The following is a 17,438-nucleotide window of genomic DNA, read 5'->3' as shown; positions in this document are numbered from 1 at the left end:
CAGCACATTTTCTCCTGCCAGGTACTGTTGACAGGCAACTTGTGAAAAAAAGTTGTTCCATCACTGTGATTGGGGATGCTCGCTTAATACACAATGTCAATGGTACGACAATGTGACATTTGCACTACACTGGGATCCATATTCCCACTGATGTCAGTGTTGTGTAACATGTCGGAACAGCATGAAAGACACACACAGCAGTTTCCCTCCTCTTCCCATATGTCTGGGATACTGTACAACAGATGCACACGTCTTATTTACCTAGTTTCTTCTGCTCTGTTTGCCATGTGGAAAAACTGATTACTATCTGAGTAAATGACAGCTGAGAGAGATAAATCCCACATGAAGCCAATCACATTGCTGGGTTTATTTATCCGGTTGAAGTAGCACTGTTTGACGCTCACATATATATCTTCTCTATGGAAAAAAGAAAATATATTTCCCTGCATATTATGAGCATTCCAGGTACTTGCCAAAAATGGAAGCAGGAGAAACTTGAAAATTAAACATACTGCAGTAGTACCTTGTATAGAAAATCTCCTATTGCTACTGATTTTCTCAATGATGCCAAATATGGAAAGTCACCAGAGCATTTAGGGCAGAGTATTTATGATAGCGAGTGAGGGAGAGACAAAATTTGGACTATTTGCTCTGAGGGATTTTTCCTCAAAACTAAAAAACATATCAATCACAGTCAAGAAAACTACTAACTACATCTAAGCTTCAACAGTTTTCTTAAGCAATCAGAATTGTGTCCATATGACAGCAGACATTTGCTGTTCGCTGCTAATAGAAGCAGGCAGAAAAATTCATCCGTTCTTCCCTCCTACCTCAGTAGACAAGGATGAAGAGATAAAAGGGAAAGGATCAGGCACCATCTGTACAGTACAGAGCAGCTCTGGGAATTAAGATGGAACACACACACAACGCATATAAATGCAGTTTGCAGAAGTAGGCATACACACTAACCCTAATAGAAATAAATGCACACTCTTTGCCGAAAATGCACCGAGAAAGACACAATTTCAGAGTGAAATCCACTCTTCTCTCCTACCTCCACTCTAGTAGAGTCCACTCTTCAGTCCTTTGAGAAAGTCAGCTGCAGTTGCAGGGTTTTGCTCTCTTATCCGTTCCTTTTTGTCTCTTTCTGTGACTCCACGCCTTCATATGTCAGGCATGTGTTTGCATTCCCACATATGTGAGCTCCAGTGTGGCAAAGGCCAGAGCCAGAGACACAGATGGCAGCCAGATGGAGACAGATAACCGAGTAGACCAGCGCAATGCTGCAGTACGCACACTCTCTCTCTCCTTAGTTTCTTTCTATGTTCTTTGCCGTTTTTCTCTCTCTCATGTGAAGCCCTCTCTCTACCACTCTCGCTCTCTGCTTCACTCAATCTGTGTCCGTTGTTGCACTTATTTCTGAATCTCTCTCTTGTCTTTCTCTCACTGAATTTGTGTCCTCTCTTGTGCTCGCTCTCTCAAGCTCTGAGCCTCCCACCCTCTCAATCTTTCTCTTTCGGCTCTAGCTCCTCCCCTATTTTCCCACACACTGTCCTCTCCTCTGTTTTCATGGGCCGGGTGCTCTGGCGACGTCACAACCCCCCACCCTCCCATACACCCCCACCCCCCCTCCTCCTCCCCACCTATTCCCCCATGGATCCTGGCCAATCATCCACTGCTGACTGGCTCTATTCAAACTGCATTCACCGGCAATGGACCCTGCAATTAACATAACTAATTGCTTTGGCACCTAAAGGCTAAACAAGACACCGTGCCAAGGGAGACAAAAGTGTGTGTGTGAGAGTGTGCATATGCATGTGTGTGTTTGAGAGGGTGTGGGTCCTTTGCAACCCCACTCCCTACCACACTCCCCTCTACGCCTTCAAGAGAAGTGGGGATCTCCCTTTAAAATGTTTTTATACTAACTACCCCCCCCCCTCTCCTTCAGGCTCTTTCATTGATGCCCTCTTTTGTCTCAGCTCTTTAATGCGCCTGGCTCAGCCCTGCCTCGCCAGCCAACCCATTGGGGGACACTTGAGGAGCATGAATGACTTATTCTTCTCTCCTCTTCTGCTCTCTTATCCTCTGCGCTCCATCTTCACTGAGTTAAACTTAAATCACTGTCTGATTTACGCCCAGCCTCGCACACAAGTGTTGCTGTAGGGACAATGCAGGTTAAGATAATGGAGCTTGGCTGAGACTGGGCAGCCGGCGTGCTTTATTCACTCCTGCCTATTATTCCACCAGTTTACTTCTAGAAAGTACAGAGGACGGTGCTAAGTTCATTCTAAGCCTGATTTAAATACGACATTAATCTGTTTTTAATTAGACAACTGACAATTGAGTGAACACGATCAACATGTGAGAATCCACAGGCACTTGGCTAAATAAACAAGCAAATGCTGTCAGATAAATACAAACAATTCATTAGAGGAAGGTGCGGCCCCTTCTCTTTGCCCCCATACACTATCAAATACTTGCTCAAGGAGCGCACTGAATAACTTAAAGTGCAATCTGATCAAAATGGGTAAGAAATGTTTTTACTTTAAAGAATGCAGGTGAAATTCACACTACTGTGATATCTAATTGTTTCTAAACATAATCACAAAAGGATTTATGATTCATTATTATATTGCTATAGGTTGTCAAAAACTAGATTTGACTGCATAATCACCCGTAATAACCTCTATCTCCCCTCCTCTCTCCTTGTAGGCCTGCTCTATTCAGAGTGCATCTGGTCAGCCAGCAGGCTCAGAGGCAGGGCCAGGTGGCTGCGAGAGAGGGAGAGAGGGAGGGGGTGGAGGAAAGATGCAGAAATGAGGAAGGCCTCACATCTGAAGCTATATACTGTAATCCACAGAGCTATTGTGCTACAGTAGGTGATGAGCTGCTACTGACACTACTGATGGACAAAGTCTTGAGGCAGAACTAGAACAAAACCCAGGTGTAATGAGTGGCAGGTGACAGATAAGTGAGCGTGCTCGTTAATGTCCTTTGCCGTCTTCCATCATAGGCTGAAAACTCATTTCACTCGCCTCAAGGACAGCCCCTATATGCTGAATCATATTTAATTTTTTTTTAAAAAAATTTCTAAAATCTATGAGAACTTACAGGAATGACATGAAAAAGTGTCCATGTGAAAAAGAAATGCCACTCAGTGTCTCATTTAATATCTAATAAAAGTGCTATAATTTTAAAAGCAATATCATTTTTACCAAGGAATCCATTCACTGACAGTTTTTCCAAAAGTGTTGCAATCTATAATTTTGTGCCATCAGCTGTAATGTTTCACATTATGCTGTTTTAGAACAAAACTCATCAGCTACATGATTAATGACCTGGACTGCAACTAACAAGTACTTACATTAGGATTTAATCTATAACACTTATTATTTTGAATAATCAGTGCATTGCTTAATTTAAATGATGTCAAATGCTGATTAACAGTCATCAAACTCATGTATTCAGTTGACAGAATGACAGGCAAAATAGAAAAGCAAGAAAACACCCAAATATGAGGATCTGCAAGACAGTATTTGATTACCAAAATTGTCAGTAATTAATTGTCTGTTGAATGACTGAATCCATGTGTCTGCTCAGTTCATCAGTTCAGCACTAAAAAACAATTAGCCACAGTAACTTGAATATGGGGAGACTTTTTCTCACAAGAAAACATCACTCCCATGATTCATCACTATCCCCATGTGCACTAGGGTGGAAATACATTCAAACTGAACAAGATCACACAACTGTCATCCAAATAGCAAATACGTATGTGCTTTTTAGAGCAGCTATGCAGTAATGTGAGAAGGTGTCATCATAGTGAGGAGAGACTATAAAGCAGAAAGAGTATACAGAAAATAAAATATTGGATTTACAGGTAGCAGACAAGTAGCCGCATTTCTTTCCCTGTATATGATAATCAGAAATATGCTAATGACCGCCCTTGACGCAATAAAGTATGTGTGAAGTATACTGGCCTTACGTTTGTGCACTACTTCTTTCGAAATATTCCCAAACAAGTAGAGGGATGAAGTGATCTGTACTGCCTTAAACCTATTACTTTTGTAATGGAAAGTCAACATGCTGCATCTGTGCATGCTGTATGGCTTCCTTTTACTGTAGCTGCACAAGCGTCACGCAGCTGTTTGCCATTGTGTGCATGTGTGTGAGATGAAGAGTGAGAGAGAGAGAGAGAGAGAGAGAGAGAGGGAGAGAGAGAGAGAGAGAGAGAGAGAGAGAGAGGGAGCAACAGAACAAGAGAGTATGCAGCATCTGTTTCTGTTCACACGCTCCCTCTTCCACTTTTAGAAAAAGTAAACAGCATTTTTTTGGAAAGGACAAAAAATGGGGAGAGAAGAAGGAGGAGGAGAAGCGGGAATAGGGGATTTGAAGACTTGGTGATTGAGTAAACCAGATAGACTCACCAAAAGTCAGTACATCAGTCCTCCGCATATGCGTGTGTGCATTTAAACCACAGGATGTTTAAAAGGAAGGAATAAACGTCCAATATAGTGTGTGTATGCCTCCATTTTCAAGCATTTGCATTGCTTTTTCCACCTTGAAATTTAAGTAAGATTTAGTTTTGAATCTTTTTTTATATTGACATCAGCAAACAAATTTGTAATTGACAACAAACTCAGTGGATGCATGTGCTTCTAGTGAAAACTGTTTTCTAGGGAGTCATTATCATGACAATAGATGCCGATGCAGCCGGCCTGTAGCTGCATGAAAGAAGCACACAGAAGTGGTGGATGTGGCGAGAATGGTAGACTGCATCTCTAAAAAGGGGACTGATGGTTAACCTCAATTTTACTAAATGGCTTTTTAACTCTGGATAGCTGGGCTTTCACACCAACAATAGCAATACAGCAAAACAAAATCAAGGGGCTCTACTGGAGCAGGCATGTTGCAACAGGGTGCAGGTAAAAAGTACAAAATGCAAACCAGCAAGTTGAAAGGTTTAACAACATGCAAGCAGAATTGTACAACTCTAGAAAATTAAGTCTGTCCTCCATCTCCCAGCTGACAAGACGAGCAGCAAATCAGCATCAGTTCAAGTTACACACTGCAAGGTTTTTGGTATGCATGCTTGGCAATATTTAATAGGCTAATATAATACATGATGAATGACCACACAATCAAAGATTTCTGCACCACAGTAAAAGTGGAGCCACAACTTTTTGCCACATTATGCTGTTTTGTTTTGTTTTTTGAGTGCTCCCCATCCCGTCTCCTAGAAATTAAGTTTATACTTTATTATGTTGACAGCAAATATGTTTTGCTAGCAACATAATGTTGGATGAATAACATTTTCTAGGAGACAGGGTTGGCCCTCAATTCTGCAATGGGGCCCTCACTCTTCTACTGTAATGGGTCCAGTGAATAGGGAACCCTGCAGTTTTGTCCGATAAAACTTTTCCGTTTTCACAGTTCACATATCAAACTGGGTTGGGAACCCCCCCCCTCACTGAATTTTATACACATGATCCCGATCTTGTCCCACTTGATGCTTGATAAGTTTATCAACAATCCTCTAGTGTGGTGATAGTCAAGAAATTAGGAGGGTGAGAGTGAGATATCCTCTTACAAAACAAGGTCTGCTTGGCAAAATGCCTCATGAGCATTGCTTGTTGTTGCTGGAATCACATTCATTTTCATCAGGCAATACAACACGCACATGGTGAAAACATTTTCCCAACACTCACTGAGGAGTTTGAAAGGGTAATCTGAGAAATGGGATTTAACTGGGAAAGTAGCTGCCAAATAAGTTTGAAATGATGACAGAGATTTTCATAAGCTATAAAAAAAACAACTATCATGCCTCTTTGTGTGTGTTTTTTTTATACCAGCCACAGCTTCCTATAATCAGATGCTTCCCACTTCACACTGTGTTGATCAATCTTTGTGAGATTTTATGTGCATGTGTGAAGTGAATGCGGACTTACCAAGCTTGTCTATCATCATACAGTGTGGAAAGTGAGCCAGAACATCTCATTCTCTGGCCTGATTCCCGCCAGCCTCGACTTCACTGGCCAGCAGATCTCTATAGGGCCCTGACACAACAAGCTGACCTGAGAAAACTAGCAAAGATAAAGGCATACTTTCTTTGTATCACCTTAAACACACCACAAAGATAAATGACGGCCAGATGACCGCCACTATATATGAACGCTCTGCACCCACAAGTGAGAAAGAAACTAGTCAGTCAAAAAAAAAAAAAAAAAAACTACAAACAAAAAAAACAAGCTACAATTTTAACATCTCTGCAAATATGTTTAAAGAGTATAGAAATAAATATTGAGAATGTTTATGATTAAAGGTTGCAACTTGCACAGTAAAATTTGGTTTTGCGTCGCCCTTGGCATTGTCAGCCTGTGATCTTTTGCTTGCGGAAGATGAATTGAGAAGTTGAAACATAAGGAGAAACCACACCAAATGGGTTAAATCACTGGTTTGCTATAGCCAATCAGAATTCACACATAAATTTCCACTGCCAACGGACGCTCAAAAATGGCCAAAGAATGTTGGTTTAGTGTGTAAGAGCCCTTTATAAAATGGTCTCATGGTCTCTCTCTCTCTCTGTCTTTCTTGCTATCTGATAAAAATGTCTCTTTTGGTTAATTATTCATGTTGTTGCTATTTTTTCCCATCAAACCTCATTATTGCTGCCCCTCTGTCTCTCTAACCATCTTACCAGCATGGTACCCCTCCCTCTCTCCTTCCCCCTTTTCCCTCCATCTCATCACTGTTCAGATCCCTGATGCTGGCTAATCTGATGCAGCCATAGATTTCCCTGTCTGATCTTGCACGACCATATTTTCCATTACATCCTCCACAGCATATTTATCTAATAGGGACACGTCATTTTCCAGGTCCATGTCTGTCTGGAGGACCGATTACTGTAAAAAAAAAACAAAAAAAAAACAGAGATTAAACAAGATGCTTCTCGGTAATAATTAAGGGTAAAGTGAGGGGGAGAGGCTTTTTTCTCTTTGCTTCTGCAGGATCAGATAAATGAAGGTCATGTGAATAAAAACATATTACTATATGTGTTTGTTCTGGTATCGAAGGATGGCACTGGAGTGAAGAGATTCCCAGAACATCACCCTCCCATACATACATACACATACACTCACTTTTACTTCTACTTCATCAGCTTTAAATACCAAAGAAACAGAAAAAAAACCATTCAAATCTATTCTTCTTTCTCCACTTCTAGTTAAATAGTAGTTGGAAAACCACAAAATGGTTCTGGTAAGGGGTGTGGCTGAATGGATAAACAATTTTACAAACATGCCAGATGACATAGTTTACTCTTCTTAGCTTTGAGGGCAAAGATTCTTATTCTGTGCCTCTTCCTGTTATCACTCACAATGCACTTAAATATAGCCAAATGTGGATGTTGGTTGTATTGAGATATCTGCATCTGTGGTCAGACTTCACAACTTTAAAGTTTGATTGACTGCATCTGAGTGGCAGCTCAGGATTTATCATTTGACTTGGCTAGCAAATAGCATATATAGCATTCCATCAAATTACTTTTTACACCCTTGTCATCTACCTTAAAATATAAACAGAAAGACAGTGTTGGAGACAACAGAAAGTTTGCCGCTTAGGGGCAATCCACATCGCTAACTACTTTTGAGGTGCTGCTAGCAATTTTGACGTCACAGAACAGATATACCTCCATTTCTACAAATGTATTAGTCCCAACTGATTCTGATGCCACTGATGGTCCTTTTTTCCAGCACATTTAGAGAAGCAACCACTTGAGTCATATGTCTTGTGTACATGTAGTGAAATTTTGTCTACAATGAAATGAATCAATAAATAAAAATAATGCTGTTTTATTCCAGCATACTTCTCATGGAGCAAACTACTTTTGTCAATTTAATTTATTCAACTAATCATTAAATAATGTGAGGACAGCTGGTTCTGAGGACAGTGTGTTGTTGGTGTGAAAGATAGAAGCTTTAATAGAGCTACTGTCCTGCGCCTGCAGTGAATTTTGAATAAAATATTTACAAAGTCAGTATTTTGAATATTTTACAACCTGTATTGTTTCATCAGCTAGCTGTCATTGTCTTCTCCTCTGTCTTTTTCTGGTGCATTGCTACATTTCTTGGCACATTACTGCCACTAAAAGCACTAAGTGCATTCGCATCCTCATATGAATGCTGAAATACAAAAAAAAAAAAAACTTGTCAAATCATTGCTCCATAGCAACACCAGTGGTCAAAAACTTCACAGCATACCTTTAACATTGCGGACAGGCAGAAGTATGTCAGCCATGTGCAGCCTTTAATAGAGCAAACAGACTAACGTTTGCTGTCCCTGATCTGAGAAGCACCTGATTCAGCTGCATATTGCTGGAAGATGCACGGAGAACCCGTTTTTACTTATGAAGTGCTGGTATTGTCAATTGTATCTACCGTGGAGACCTTTTTTTGAGAAAACATATGTTTTTGTTGGTAAAAAAATGCTGAATTCATTTGGATGAAAGACCAAAAAGAAGGAAAAATGTTTAAAATCATCTGCATTAGTTTGTAGATGGTCTCAGTTCAAAACATTGATTCCCTTGTGGCTCGTTCACAGCTCATCCCAAAGACATTGAAAACAAATGGGTGGCTGGTCAGGGGGGTCCCACAGTGCCCTGACACAAAACAACCACTGCCTGGTACTTTACCCCCTCCTGACATCCCACTAGCCTGAACACGCCTCTCCCCTCCTCTCTTTCCCCACAGTCCACCAACCCACCCTCGCCCCCCCTCTGTCCTTCCATTCCACGACCATTGTGCCCTCCTTTTCAGACATCCTCATATCACCCATAACAAATGGGCCCCGCATTTTGCTCTCTCTCTCTCCTCCCCCTCCTTTCTCTTATTTTCTCTCTCTCATACTCTCTCTCTTTCTCTCCTTCACTCGCGGTGCCGATGAAAGGCAGGCATTGAGCCGGCAGTGGCATTCCAAAACCTCAGGCCTCGGCTCCAGTGTGTCTGGCTATTCAACACTGCTGGGAGCCATTAGTTTAAGTAAGGCCTGACCCGCCTACTCACCCACAGAAAACCCTCAGATCTCCTATTACACTCTGCACACAGAGGGGAGACACACGGCTGCTCTTCGGGTGCAACGTGTGCGTATGTGTGCAAATACAAGACAGAGACAAATAAGAGATGAGTAAATATAAGAAGTGCGGGTATGATAGAGAGAGAGAGAAATGCATGCACGAGTGTGTGTTTATGAGTGAAAGGGGAAAGTGAGTGAGAAAAGTGCTTGTATGCTGGTATGAGAGAGACAGACTGAGAGAGTGGCTGCATGTGTGCTTAAAATTTATGAGCGGTGGGTCACACGCTCACTTGGCTGCATCTTCCGAAAGTTTCCACACAGGGAGGCCAAGTGCGTAGCCAGACGCCAAACCCTTCTCACCAATAACTCCCCTTAAACGATATTCAACAACCACGCACTTTTCGCAGTCTCTCCAGCCGCTCTCTTGTTTAACTTATGTACCAGATATGCTGTCAGGGATATCCATCTATGGCACTTATAGTTAAAACCTTAAATGCAGCAATTTTGCTAATTGGAAAATGATACCATGGACCAAAACTTGCTCCGTGTTGCTAGCCTTACCCCAATTGTCGGCACATAAACATGAATAGCTCTCATAAACAACTCCATGTTTGGGAGAAGTTGTGTGTTAAAAGAGCGTGGGCTCTCTAACACGTGGACAGGCCCACACACAGACCTAACACATACAGTGAGCAAGTCTATGCACTTCTTCGTGCATTGGACATTCCTCTCAGTACAAGAGGCATTCTTTTGTTCACAGCTGGCCAGTATACGATTTGTGACATTGGCACCTTTTTTTAAAGGAAACCCTTAATTAGGGCTAAAATCTGAAATGTATCAGTTCCATCATTTATAGGTCTTTGTAACGGTTGTCACATCGTAAAGACAAAGTGAAACCTTTATGCTGTAACTGTACTGTAACATGTTCATTTTTTCCCCAGTGTTAGGATATTAGATAATTAAGTTATAAAAAGCATAATTAGATAATAAGAAAAACTCTCCTCTCCTTTGTACTGGCGGTTTAATGAATCATTTTGAGTGTAAACATGAATTAAAAACCAAATAATTTATATCAATAGTGGGGCAAAAGTCACAACACTGGTGGGAAAATGCTCAAATTTAAGTAAGAATGGTCAAAATCAAAGCAACAGAGACTAACTAGAACACTGGATCCTACACTTCTCATAATGCACCATAACCGCGTCTTTCATTAGATCCTCCATTCCTCCTTAATGCCCAATTCTTGTGATCCCCCACATTTCTAGGTTGTAATGCAGACTGATAAGAATTTTAGGGTTAAACCTGCAGTGCAGAACTTTTACATATAAATAAATGTCCGTTACATTCAGGCTCTTGACAAATGAGTTCACACAATGCTGATTAAGCCTATCACTGCCAGATAAATCTCTCTGTATTTCCCAGTATATCTGAGTTTTTAAATCTCATGTTGGGTGCAACATTCCCATGTTGGTCATCTGGCCATTAATCGTCCAGCTTTCCTAGACTTTCCAACTGTTATCGGACCAAATGGATCAAATTCTGACAGTGGAACAAGTCATTTTGTGGGGGTTTTGTGACACTCAAAACAATTTATCCACCGTTTTACAGCCGCAACAGGAGGTTACGGCCCGTGCTGTACTGGTCATCGGGAGTACTGGGACAAATCCCAGTGGGCCGGTGGACTGTCAAAAAATACATTTTTGGGTCGTTGGACCGTCAAAACAAATCCATTTTAACCAGCCTTCTCTGCGTCCCTGTCATTCGGGGTGCACATGAGAGCGTGCTGCATTCCTGTGTCAGGCAATCACAGTTGAGCGCCCCCTTTACTCTCACTGCCAGAGGGGGGAGACAAAAGTCCCACACTCTTTAAGACCAAGCCGAAATAACCCTGATGACATCATCTGGGATATTTTTTAAACTTTGGACAACTCCCTCAAGAGACACAGAGGACATCATCCGGTTGTTTTTACAGGCTAAGTAGTACTCCTCACGAGGTGTAAACTGAACTGCATGTGTAAAATTGGCATGGTGCGCCTTTAATGTATCTTAGTTATCATAGTAATGTATCACAGTCATGGTCAAAAAGTATGAAGCAAAACAATCTATACGGACAGAACTAAAAAATTCCCTTTGTTTTTATGATAAAATGAAAATATTATCATAAAAACAAATACCACTTGTAGTAGAACAGATTATATCTGATTTAGTGATTAGTGGGTGCAATAAAATTACCCTTGAAAGAGAGGAGCCAGAAAAAGAGTAATGTAAGACATTACCATTAATATTGCTTTCTATTTTCAATATAATAACAATAATAAATATACTTACATGCAGTGTCAAAAACTTCCACTCTTGTCAAAACCAACACTGAGCTGCTCCAATTCAATGCACTTAACTAGCAAATAAGAAAGGGAAAGTTGTGTTCACTGAAAAGCAGGCAATGACAACACCACCTACAATTTAATGTTACTTTATACTATGTGTACTTATGCCTGATGTGTGAAGCTTCCTGCTACCAGCAGTTGATTATAAACCATTCCACTCCATCTTACTTTTTTTCTTTCCCCAAGGCTGAAGGAGCAGCTGTGTTGTTCTCTTCCCTGGCGATTGCCACACCTGTGATCTGCAGGTGGTTCATCTGGCAGCGGAGCCGGGAACACCTGGCCAGGCAGAGATAGAGCCTCCAGGCTTTACTCCCTGTGTGTGTTCGTGTGTGCGTGTAATAGTTTTGGGGATTTCTGAAGGGCTCAATTAAAGCTGAGAGAAGATAACGGCTGGCTTTGGTCACACACACACATACACAGGCATGTGTTGGCATTAAGCCTCAGGGATGTTTGGACTTGTCAATGTTGCAATACAATCCTCAGTCTGTGTGTTTGTGTGTGTGTGTGTGTGTGTGTGTGTGTGTGTGTGTGTGTGTGCGTGTGTGAGTGTGAAATGGAGAAGGGGGTGTATTTACAGTTTTACATGTTCTGGTTCTTTTTCATTTCAAGACATAACAATCCAAACTAAACCTCTTCCTGTCTCTCCCATTGTGTCTTCTTAAGTTTTGCAGACCAAATCATGAAAATCTCTCCTACGAACGGAACAACAGGGCACCGTGGCAGCACCTGCTTTGTTGTTACTTTGTGAACCTACCACAAGTATGACATCTTGCTACAGTTCTCTGCTAGGACAAACAAGCAAAGACAACAAGCAGAGACACCAGCTGAGGACAAGACACATAAACAACAGCACCCAGAACACATTCCACCCTTGGAGCAAGAGCAGACAGAATGTTATGCACGTTTATGTGTGTGTGTAGCAAGAGAGCAGGTCCTGTTCTCTGACAGCAGAAGGCCCAGCAGGAGTGAAATCAGAGAAGGGACAGATGAGGTGAACTTGACAAAAGTCATAAATCTCACGACTGACACGTGGAGAGAAGAGCTCGGGAGTGAGATTGGCTTAGACTAAGATCCTCTGTCACATTCACTGTGTGTGTGTGTGTGTGTGTGTGTGTGTGTGTGTGTGTGTGTGTGTGTGTGTGTGTGTGTGTGTGTGCGCGCCAAGGCCACACATTATCTTTATCATTGTCTTGTCAGGATGTGAGGCAGTGATTATTTGGGTCAGAGACATTGCTGGATATGCTTGCTGTTGGAACAATAGTAAGCATAACATGTGTTTCAGCTGATAATTGATGATAGTAATGCTATAAAACATTGTGTTGAGTGTCTCTTCAAAATACAGAAACACTGACACAGTAAGCAGTGAGTGACATCTTATAAAATCTTCAGCAAAAACATGTGATAAAAAAAAGTAAAATGTGTAGGAAAAAAATGGAAATGAATACAGCAATAAAAGTGTGTTATTATATTCTATTCTCTATGTGAGAAGTCTCACTTCATGGTTTGATAAGTATATCAAACCATGAAGTGAGACTTCTCATACAGAGAATACAGTCCTCAATAAAAACTCAAATGCAGCTGGATGTCAGCTTTCCTCTGGGCGATGACAGGCCAGCTGCAGTTGGACAGCATGGTGGCCAAGACAGACTGGTGGGGATAGAGAGAAGGATATGGGTAGACAAATGGAGACAGAAAAGGAACAGTGACTGAGAGGCAGGGAGAGGATGGAGGGAAGGAAGAAGAGGGAACAAAGAAGGATGGACGGAGGGAGCCCGAATGTGAGACAGAAACAGGAGGTGAGAAAGAAGCGTTGAAGTAACCCTGGAAGGCGTGGAGAAAAGGGGGAACCAATGCTAACTCCTCTTTGTCTGAGCCAAGTGGGAAATGATGGAAGGGGGGTGAAAGGCATGAGGACTGCGAACAAGGGGACAGGGGCATTAAAAAAGCATAATATGGCGATAAGTTCCTTTCACTTGACCACTCCGATTCTCCCAGTGACTGGGCCTCCTTGTTCCCAGCCAGTGTCTCTCCACTTAAAGTAGAAGAGTGAATAAATGCCTGCGCACAATCATGGGCCCTGCATCCCGCCAACCTGATAAAGGATATTTGTTTCCATGATGATTTAAATGAAACACTTTTAACAGATGAACACACAAAAGAAGCTTTAATCCTTTTTGGTTGAATGTTTCAAAAGCCATATGACAAATATGCTAAACCATTCTGAAACGCTGCGAGCCGCCTTTTGGAATAGTCAAATGTGTCAAAGCGATGTTTACGCTGCCTTGTGACACCTGAATACAGAGGTCATGGCAGTGGCTGGCAATATAACAAAATGACAGTGTTAACAACGCTCGGGAGCCGAGCTGAGACCTGCAATCAAGAGGGAAAAGCACAGGCCTGGGTTATCTTTCAGATGCGGAGAAGTGATGTTTTGTCAGGGGTAGGCAAGCACGGACACTCTAATAGCCCTCGTCTCCTATACGGCTGGTATTTCTGAGGATTGTTATTGGCGGGTGATCCTCGGCGCAAGATCACATCTGGATCCTATCCTCCCAGCCGCTCCGTGCAGTGCCGCACAGCAACAAGAAACAGCTGTGCAAAACTGGCTTCAATTAGCCTCACATTCTCTCTGACAGTTAATCCCTTTCTACTCTCTTCTGTCACTGTTTTTTTCCCCTTTAACTGTTCGGTCACTCCTGTCTTTCTTTTTTTTTTAAGCTTTGCTTCAGGTTGCCACACTGTCTGAAGTAATAGACAGGGGAACACAGTGTGCTGAATTGGAAACAGACCTCGGGACTGAGAGCTCAGAGGTCTCACGAAACACAGAACATGACAAATCCTATCTGCGTGAAAAGACTGATGATGCTGTTTGCAGTGGTTTGGGATTCAACACAAGGGAACTTGATAATAGGCTGCAGAGATGAATTATTTTCATTGGGTAGTAAACGTTTCATTACAATTAGGGTTCATTTAAATCTTTGACTACAATTTTCACAGCATGTGATCCTTAACAGTAGATATGTGACAAATGCAATTAAAGTCTGGTTAAATTGTCATTTCATCAAATATTATTACTTAAACAGACGATATCAGATTCTTTGTTGTGGTTCTCACATTTGGAGCACTGGGCAACAAAATGACCCCATAAATTCAGTCTTTATACATCTCTTTTCCCACTGAAACCACACTTTGCAAACACTTAAGTGTGATCCAGCGGAACAGCGCACTGAATAAAATGTCGCCACTCATGAGTCATTAATCAAACTCTGCTCAACTCAAATCAATTCCACTGCACAGCATCTTGACTCAGCTAACTGCACCAGGGAATCCAGCTCAGATTGGTCCTGTGATAGGAAATGGGAGCCAGATTTGAGGTAAGGGAGCCGATCTGATGGGCCTGATGAGCAAATCTGGAAGTTTCTGCAGTCATTGTAGCCCTGGGGCCCGAGTAAAACACTAACAGGTGGTAGTGCTGGTGGAAAAGACCCACGCAGAGACCAGAGGGAGAGAGAGGGATACTGGGCTCACAGCCTGACACACACAAACACACACCCAAGCACACGCATTGTGCAAAAACACAGCCAACCCCATTCATGACACATACAAACACACAGAAACAAGCACTTGCAGAACACAGAAAACAGACAAAAAGCATGCAAACTTGATGTACCAATGTGCACAATATATATACCTACAACACAAACACAGACTCATTCTCAGACACAAACACATGAATACAAACAGCCTACAGAGACTAGAACCATTGGAGGGGTGACTCAGAAAAGATCTGCAGGCACCTCTTTCTACCTCCAGCATAGGCAAATTCTCCCACATGGCAAAACACAAAGGGCCCACGTCTGGCAACACTAACAGCCGACTCAAGCCAAAACCAATTAGGTCTCTAATGCAAACCTGCAGGGCCCCTTTGTCGTTTATTTCCCCTTTTAATGTCAGAGGATTGGAATCTGACTCTGTAACCCACCCCAAAGAAAAGAAGGGAAAAGGCATAAGGGAAAATTATCGGGGCTTCCAAATTATCCACATGTTTTCAAGTAGAGCTAATTGAATCAAGAGAGTATGGAAATGATTGACTAGTGTGAGCGATGTTGAGCCTACATGCTCTTTAACACATTTTCTCCGAGTGTACACACAGCATCCCCAGCTTCCCAGAAGGCTATTTAGCTTTCTGCATAACATCAAATTACTACAACGAAACAACAATTATGGTAAAACAGAAGAATACGCGTATTTTATTTTTTTGTGTGTGTTGTAGTTGGAACCAAATTTTCCAAAACAGGGATAACTCTAAAACCCTGAATCCATCATGTTTATAGTTTCATATTACAGTACACACTCTGCTGCTCCCTGGTGGCCACTGTAACACCATCATCATCATCATTATCGTCACCACCACAACATCACCATTACAGTCATGTCTTTGTCATGCGATTATTTGTTACTCTGTGGTGAAAAGGGAGACCAATTGGAGTCCTCGGGGGAGTCACAGTGACACATGAGAGCCTACAGTCATGCCCTCAGGCCCTGCTGACCCTGCTGGCAGTACAGGACTGTACTATTGACCCCTGATGTAAAGCAGGCATAAACCGCAGGCACAGAGGGAAAAACCTCCGCTTGGCATCAAGCAGCAGCTCCAGCCTGGTTTCACACCGCCTGGTGTTTTTGTCTTGAAAAGCTGTAAACTCCAGATGGTGGAAAGAGAAAAAAAAACTTTGCCTGGTGGATTAAGGACTCCAAATCCTCCACTGAAAAGACACATAGACCGAAAAGCTGCTATTCAATCAAATGGGAGCATAATAGCTGTCTTGTGGGGGCTATATAAGGGATAATGCATCCAATAGAGTATGTGTTATGCATAGTTTATTCTCACTCTTTAATGGACCCTAATGAGCGTAAGATCTCAGCAGACAAAGGGATGACTGGGTTTTTGTTTGGTCATTAAAATGATTTGATATGATCTGAAGTAACACATTCAAACGTCTTTTCTGAATACTTCTCCCTCTCTGTGGGGGAGGAATCTGAAAATAATGGAGTGGTTTTCTTTTCTGTCCATATCAAATTATGTAGAGAGCCTAATTTTCCTATATTTTCATTACCTGGCAAAGGCAGCCTCTTCAGCTGAGATTCTGCTCCCTCATTATGTAAAACATAAAAATGAGACCATAAGGACATTTGGAGCATTTGTTACGGGTCTGCATCATAGTGTGCAGGTGCAAATCTATACATACCTGTGGATAAATGATGTCAGGTAACTCAGGTGTGACGCTTCTTTTCACTCATTATGTTAAACATAAGTTAAAATCTACTTACAGTTTAAAGCACTCGGCATTCCGACCATGCTCCTCGATTTTTAAATTTTTTTTTCCTCCTCCTTGGCAGAATGATGATATTTCGATCAGTCTTGTAAAGTTCAAGTCCTTCGATTTCTGTTCGGCAGGGTCTCTACTGAATGTAAACACTTTAAAAGCACCTTTACATCACTAAAACAGACTGAAAAAAGAGACTGCAGGAGACGATCGATCCCGTTCAACAAGAGGCATCAAATATCGAAAATCTAGCGCAACAGAAAATATTTGAGTGGGCGGTACTAATTGTAAGCATTTAACCAGAAAGCCAGTAACGCTCCGTTACAGCAGGGAAACGGTGTCTCAGTAATGATTAACTCGGAGCGGCAACAATAGGACACCAAAGCTCAGCTCACATAATCCTCACAGCAGACACACTTCCATTGCCTTGAGCAAAGTCGTTTATGACCTCGACTTGTTGGTGTATTGATTTTGTTTTTCATAGCCGAAGTCTACAGCCTGGAATGCCTCCACAAATTGTCATTGAAACAAGGAAGGATAGTGGGAGCCTGGTCAAACAAAAATGATTGATTGTATTTGATAAATGGCCACCATAATTGATTAATTTTTTGTTGTAATTGAAACGGGTGAACAAAATAAACATGTATGAGGTTAAAAATAA

General features: G+C 41.8%; 1 protein-coding gene across 7 annotated transcripts in view; it reads right to left on the bottom strand.

Annotated features, from left to right (window-relative positions):
• The window catches only part of cbfa2t2 (CBFA2/RUNX1 partner transcriptional co-repressor 2), a 39,737-nt gene extending 22,715 nt beyond the window's left edge, over positions 1-17,022 (bottom strand). Inside the window, exons 1-3 of one of the 7 annotated variants that reach the window (XM_042406993.1) lie at positions 11,556-11,635; positions 11,398-11,464; positions 5,949-6,083 (exon numbers count right to left, since the gene is read on the bottom strand). In XM_042406993.1, the coding sequence (XP_042262927.1) occupies positions 5,949-5,967 (19 nt within the window). In that variant the 5' untranslated portion in view covers positions 5,968-6,083; positions 11,398-11,464; positions 11,556-11,635. Of the gene's footprint in view, positions 1-1,054; positions 1,471-5,948; positions 6,084-11,397; positions 11,465-11,555; positions 11,744-16,781 lie in introns of those variants that run through there. The other 6 variants (XM_042406994.1, XM_042406997.1, XM_042406998.1 and 3 more) reach the window with 6 other exon arrangements.
• Between the last annotated feature and the right edge of the window lie 416 nt (positions 17,023-17,438).

This window comes from Thunnus maccoyii, chromosome 3, assembly GCF_910596095.1.
Source record: "Thunnus maccoyii chromosome 3, fThuMac1.1, whole genome shotgun sequence".
Classification (NCBI taxonomy): domain Eukaryota; kingdom Metazoa; phylum Chordata; class Actinopteri; order Scombriformes; family Scombridae; genus Thunnus; species Thunnus maccoyii.
The sequence above is the reverse complement of the archived record's forward strand: the minus strand, read 5'-3'. Positions and strand labels throughout refer to the sequence as shown.